General features: G+C 29.2%; 1 protein-coding gene across 1 annotated transcript; it reads left to right on the forward strand.

Annotated features, from left to right (window-relative positions):
• Window positions 1-4,655: 4,655 nt before the first annotated feature.
• LOC105113037 (uncharacterized) lies at window positions 4,656-5,441 on the forward strand. Its single transcript, XM_011009024.1, has one exon. The coding sequence runs from the start codon at window positions 4,656-4,658 to the stop codon at window positions 5,439-5,441; it is 786 nt and encodes a 261-aa protein (XP_011007326.1).
• Window positions 5,442-7,491: the final 2,050 nt, after the last annotated feature.

Raw genomic sequence — 7,491 nt, forward strand, 5'->3', positions numbered from 1 at the left:
GATGCTTGTTGCCATAAAACTATACATTAAAAAAATAAGTCGAATCCATGTGTAAGTAGGAAAATATGCTGAATCCACAAGTCTTGTATGAAATAAGGTCCATATATCTTGAATTAACCTATTAAATGCCTTTTTACCCTTCTTAGTTGTTGACCTTTCAATGAGCCCTATTGACACATGTAATAGATCATTTCTTATAGTTTGAATTTATCATCTCCTATTTTTTTAAAAAGATTCGATCTTGAATCACTGAATCCTTAAATTGTTTGGATTTTGACTCGTTTTTGGAAGATATATCAACTTTATTTTATAATTCTTACCCCAGTTCTTATGTCTTGAATTTCAGTTTGTTCTCTAGTATAGCTGAGTGTTGTGTTTACTTCGATGTGTGTATGTGTAACTTTATTTTAGATGACGACAACGATGAAATAATAATAAAAATAAATAAATAAAGAGATATAAACTGATTTTAAAGCCTATTGATATAAACTCCGTGAATATAGAGATTCAGAAACTCAAAGTCAAATTAACTCTTTTCAAGAAAACTAAATATAGGCTTGTGATTGAATTAAATGCAATGATAACCTGTCTTGAGGAACCAAGACTATAAGTAATCAACCCCCATATAACACCTATAATCAAACATGAAAAAAGTATAGAAGACATCATAAAGCTTGGTTAATACTTCAGAGAATGTTAGGTGATTATAAATATATCTATTGATATTTCTTTTTTAATGCTCAAGTAAGAAACTAGTGATGTTGTTGGGATTTTATTCTTTAGAAACAATAGTGACTTATCATAGTCACACTTGTTTCCTCTACTTAAATATGGTTCTCTATCACTTGTTTTACATTGATAAGTGTTTTGTGATAGAGGGTGTACAAGTTTTCCTATAAATAATAGTTATAAACTCTACTAACTAAGGCTTTAGTGATAATGGGTTTGGGTATTCTTCATGCTTAGCATTTTCTTATTGAATATTTAGATATATGCCTTAGTATTTTCATTCTCTCATACAGGTGTTGAAATGAGAAATGAGTTTGACACAAAGATCATGAAAAATTAGGATAAAGCTATGATCAAGGCTATAATGGACTTTAGTAAATTCCTAAAACATTGTAGGGAAAGTCTTGTATAAATTATCACTCCTTATTATCATTAGCTCGATGATATTTTAACAGGTGAGTAAGAAGCTTAAGGGATGTAAGATAATAATGAATAGATTCTTTGGTGCTTTTCTGGGATACTTTAGTAGAAAACTAATGACTCTATAAAGACTTTGCTTTTTGAAATTAAAGGTGTCCCTATTTAGTGACATTTGTCTCTTCTACTAAAATATGGTTCTCTAGTACCCATTTTATATTAAGAAAGTCCTATCAGAGAAAGTATATAAGCATTCCTATAATAAGTAGTTATAAACTGCACTAATTAGGGTCTTAATAGTAATAGGTTCAAGTATATATTTCCATTTTAGCATTTCCTAATAGAATATTTAGAGATAAGATTTGGGGTTTTTATCTTCTCATTAGGTGAAGGAAAAAAGCTTAGTTGTTCTTTTTTAACTAAAATATTAGTGTTAAAATGAAAAATAAACTATAGAGATCATAAAGGCTAATGATGAAGAGAGGTTTAAAGGTGTGATACCACACCCAAGTAGATCCATGAAAAGTTGTTGGGAAATCTTGTGCATAACATCACTCTTTTATGTTATAAGATTTTTGATGTTTCTAACATTTTATATATGTTATATAGGATTTATAAGGTTGTTATAGTTCTCTAAATTAACCTTGAAGGAGAGATAATCTTTTGAGAGATGAGTGTGTAACACTTTAATAAATTAGAGAGTTTTCCACCTAGTGGGAATGAAGTTCTTTCTTATAAGGTTGTATAACCATTGATCTCTTCTCTTGTTTAGGTCCTTTTTGTTAGGGAACATACGAGCGAGAGTTAGATAAGGATTGATGGAGATAGCCACATATGTGGCTAGGATTTATAGAGGAATAGTTTTCACAAAGAGAGAGGCTTTTTTGTAAAGTAGAAGCATCATGCATACTTTGTATGTTATTATGTCATGTTCCTTCATGAAATCAAAGTTCTCTTAATGACTCCAATGCACGTAGTGGAGCATGTTGTATTTTTTATTGATGAAATGAGAGTTGTTCTTGTATGACTAGTGCAGTATTGTTGACCATTTATATTTGATGGGAAAGTTATTAGAGAGCTAGATTTTTTATGATAGAGAGATCAATTACTCTTTTATATTTTAGATTTTCATTAGCCATGGAAAAGTATGATGAGTCAAAGAAAATGAACTAACTTTAGTTAAGTTTTTCATAAACAACATTGTTAATGAAATTAAGAAAATCTTCACACAGAATATAGGATTTCCATGACCATTTGTAAGGTTAGGGAGTGATGGATTAAATGTAAACCTTTGTTTAGTCTAGCGTATGTTGTTTTTGGAAAACAAGTTCCCTTTAAAAACATCGAACACTTTAATATTTAAGTTAGTAAATATAGGATGATAAAATAATATATAAGAAAGAAAAATAAAAAATATTGTAGGAAATGCATATCTAGGTGTACTGGATAGAAATTGTATAGCTTGGCCTAACTATGGATCAATGATCTAGATCTTATGTGATTAAAACTTGCATATAATGCACCTTTGCATAACACTACCAGAAAATTGATAAATACAATAAAAAATACCGAGGGAACATTTTCGTTAGTAAATTGCTGATGGATGTTACCAACAAAAATATTCCCTCGATATTTACTGAAAAAATTATAGTGAAAAAAAATAATTAAAACAAAGTAAAAAAAACGATGACGTGCCATTTTTACCAACGGAATTACTAATATAATAAATTATGTCAGTAAAATCCATTAGTAAGTCCATTAGTATACAGTGAACATTGTTCATCATGTATATTGCAAAGGGAATCACCAACGAAAAATTTCATTGGTATTTTTCAGATAACTCTGAAACTGCTTATTTTTTAATTGCACTGTTAATTATTGTTCTTTATAGACAAAATCACTGACGGATTAAAAAGTTGTCGGTGTTATTTAGTGATTTTATGAAAAATTTTGATTAAATTAAATGTACAGACAGAATCAACAACGGATTCAAAAGTTGTTAGTGATAATTGATGGTTTTTGAAATATTTTTATTAAATTTAAAAATTAAAATTAAATATTGCAGGCTAAATATATCACTGATGAAATGATTAAAAATATTAATATTTAATAATCTATCGGTAAAACCATTGGTAAAACTCCCTAATATAAAGCCTATAATCCTTAATTTCACAACAGACAGGGCTCCTGTTTTCTTCTTCCTCTTTCTCCCCATATGTAAAAAACATCAATATCCATTTCTTTCTCTTCTCTGCTAACCTCAACTCCTTCTCTTTTCTTTCATGCTCATGTATGTATTCTTCTCCTTTCTTTTTTCTTATTAGTTTTTTAAATTAATATATTTTATGATTTTTTTTCCTCTTCTTAACTTCACTTGTAACCACATTAAGGTAAAATTTTCTCCTTTTTTTTTCACTATATTTTTTTTATTTAATTTTTAATTTTCTTTGTTCTTAATAATTATATGAATATTGTTGTAGGATTTTTTTATATTTTTTTCCTAGCATTTTAAGTATTATACATTATTGATTTATATTAATTTAATTATTTTATAGGTTTATAAAATAGATTTTTTTAATATTTTTAAACAATTATCGACATAATGATATATGGTATTTAAAAAAAAAATATTGACAAAATAAAATAAATAATTTTTTTTACATGCCTTTTCCATCTATAAATCTACTAGTAATAATATTTTTTTTAATTAGCAACGGAGTTACTGAATATTTTTCCTTTACCGTGCTGTGTATAGCAATGTGTTTGGATTGGCCAGTATCCCCGTTTTTGCTTTTAATCAGTGGCAATGCATCCTTTTTAATCATCTGCTGCTTCCAATGGAGATTATTCATAAAATTGAAGCCACTTTTCTATGCGTTCAGCCTCTTCTTCGCTGGATGGTAAGATTAAGCGTCAAGGAAATCAAACATGGAATAAGATTTGGAAATGGCAGGATCCCTCGACGAGTTATGGAAGCTTCTAATGAGTGGGAAGCAGCTCGTCAACAATTATCCCATAAATTCCCCCCTAAATTTTTTATGCGTGATTTATTTGATATAAGAATAATAATCTTCACAGGAGATCCCATGTATAGCTGCTGCCTCGCCCAAATTATAAATTCCAAATACTAATATTTTTAAAACATGTATTTAATTTGTTGAAGGTTTTTGCATGGAAGATTTACAGCTGTAGATAACGCGATAAATACAGAAATCGTTAGGAAACTCATTTAATTTAAAAGATAAAAATCACCTAATCAGATAATTATTATATTAGCAGTTTCTTCAAATTTCAACTAAGATGTACCAAAAAAATATTCGAAAAAGGATCCTATTCGCAGTAGAATTGTATTTCAAAACGCTACCCTTTGTCTTCCGTTGTTCAACCTGTCTTCTCTTGTAATTCCTATAAATTATCCTCTACAGTTTCTTGTCTTCCCTGAAGTTCTACTTGACAATTTCTTGCATCTCCTGTGTCTATGATCTTTTGCTATATATTTTGCGTAATAGATGGAGAATAATTTTTCACTTCTAAGAGAACAAAAAATCATAGCAGATGATGAAGAGTTGCTTGAGCTCTCGCTCTCTACTGGATCCAGGTCACAGCCATTATCGCAATCATCATCACAACTAATGTTAGGTCAACCACCAACGCTTCCATCGCAGTTGTTCCCACCAGTGAAACCGCCTCCACCACCGCCACACATTCTCCATGTGCAGCCCCCTGCTAACCCATCTCATCAAGAAGCTGTCGTCGGGCAACTGCATTCTCACATCCGCAAGTCTCCCTCTAAGATTTTAAGGGAAGGAAAAAGTGACACCATACCGGCACCGTATCCATGGGCTACTACTAGACGTGCCACAGTACATAGCCTTGAATATCTGCTAGCCAAAGGACTAACCATCATTTCCGGTCAAGTGCAGTGCAAAAAATGTGACAGACAGTATGAAATTGAATATGACTTGCAGCAAAAATTCAGGGAAGTCGCATCTTTTATTTCTGAAAACAAGGACACCATGCATGATCGAGCGCCATCAGTTTGGCTAAACCCAACTCTTCCTGATTGCGGTTTCTGTAATAAAAGGAACTGCTTGAAGCCAATTATCTCCAAGAAGAGGTCCATTAATTGGTTGTTTTTGCTGTTGGGGCAAATGCTTGGGTGCTGCCAACTAAAGGCGTTGAAATACTTTTGCAAACACACCATGAATCATAGAACAGGTGCTAAAGATCGAGTTCTATATCTTACTTACATAGATCTTTGTAACCAATTAGATGGATCTCAAGGGATCGCTTGATATTAAGTTTTCTACGTAGGGAATTACCATTGGATCTTCTCCACAACCACTGGGGAAGCCTCTTTGTTTAGTTTTACTAATATGGTCTCTGTTTTAAGTTCCTTTTCTTCTTCGTTAGTTTTTGCTTTAGATTTTCGTTCTAGCTTTATTTAATTAGTTCTTTCTGCAACATAGTTATGGCTACTTAGATGGCTAGCGCTTTTCTTTCTATCTATGCAGTTCGATGAAGCGAAAGCGAGTAGCTGTTTGTTTACGAATTGCATTAATTAGCACCTTAATTACTTGAAAGTGTTTTCATCAATCGAAAATTCTAGGTCATTGTTGAAGGAAGGGAAGGCACATGGGTATTTAAAAGTGTAATAATAATTATATTTTAAAATATATTAAAATAATATTTTTTATTTAAAAAAATTATTTTTAACATCAATTATTAAAATATTTAAAAGCATAAAAAATATATTGATTTAAAATAAAAATTAAGTATCATCCCCCACTGCAATAAAAACAACCATAAATTACCCATTATTTATCATTATACATAAATTACCCATCAATTTCATTGTTTCTTCTTTATCGTCAAATCCTTTAATATTATCATCATTATCATTAAATCCACCTCTTTCACCAACCATTATCTCTATAACCTCACAAATATATAATGAAAATAATTTTTTATCATTAATTCATTACAGACACTTTTCACTACCAGTGTATTGCATAATACCAACCGAATATTTTATTAGTACTTAAACATTGATTGATTATATTGAAATAAAACCTATAAATAAGAAAGAAAAATCAAAAGAAAATAATATTTAATTGAAAATAGGAAAAACAATAAAGACAAGAAAAAGGTGAAATAAATAGATAGTGAGAACGAAATACCTAACCCCTTTTCCATATCCTATTACCACGTACAATCATATTTTAAATCTATCCTAGGATATCTAAAAATTCCCAGCTAAATACTTCAAGATCAGGGTTGCTCTAATTTTGCATATTATTACATATAAACGTCTAGGATATTTACTATAGCGCGTTTTTTTAATCCTTATTTTTTGTCCTTTTATGCCTAAATCAAGGTATAATTTATGAAAACTTGTTAAGTTTATGGAAGATTAAAACATAGGGTATCAAAGTGTAAAACATAGAGAAATTTTAATACCAGTCTAAATTTTGATTCCAAAATCCATTTTTATCCTCTTACTTTATCTTCTCAATCTTAAAAGTCCATATAATCTATAAAATAATTAATTTTTTAATCCAAAAAGTTTATCTTTCTTATTTAATTATCAATCTCTTGATTTGAGAGAAAAAGGAATGCCATCGTGAGAAAAGAAAAAATCATTTGTTCCCATCGATTTCAATATTAGAACAATTGATTTTGATTTCAATGAGTTTAATTTTGTGTTATTAAAATGTATTTTTAATTTATTTAGCTTTGTAAGTTACATTTTTTTTAATGTTATTTAGGTATTTATAGGCAAAAATAGATCAAAATGGATTTTGATTCAAAAAGCCTAACCCATGATTTAAGTATTAGCAGATGACGCATTATCTGTTTTTTTTTTATTTTAAAAAAGGATGGCTATCCTTTATTTTTTTTTAAAAAAAAGCTTAGGTTCTGGTTATAATTCTTAGTTTTCTTTTAAAACTCAAGTGTGCTAGGCTACCTAGGCCAAGCCCACGTGCCTAGTCTCTTTTTTAATTTTTTTTGTTCTTCAATTTTCTTTTCATTCCAATTAAATCCTTTAACTTTTAAAGGAAAAAATTTTCTTTTATTTTTGTTATCATATATTTAGCAAAAAAATCAATTTAAAAAATAAAATTATTAAATTTAATAAATTCCATATCCTCGATCACGGGTTTATCAAATTATGATATGAAACCCAAGTGAATCCAATATATTGTTAATCTCTTTTTTTCATTTAAGTTTTTCTTCTAGTTTTTTTCTTTTATTTTATTTTAAAAAATAAATTTCTTTATTTTTGTTATCATATATTTAGAGGGGAGAAAATTTAAAATAAAAATTATTTAACGCAATAAAATT

The sequence above is a fragment of the Populus euphratica genome, unplaced genomic scaffold, assembly GCF_000495115.2.
Source record: "Populus euphratica unplaced genomic scaffold, PopEup_1.0 scaffold603.1, whole genome shotgun sequence".
Classification (NCBI taxonomy): domain Eukaryota; kingdom Viridiplantae; phylum Streptophyta; class Magnoliopsida; order Malpighiales; family Salicaceae; genus Populus; species Populus euphratica.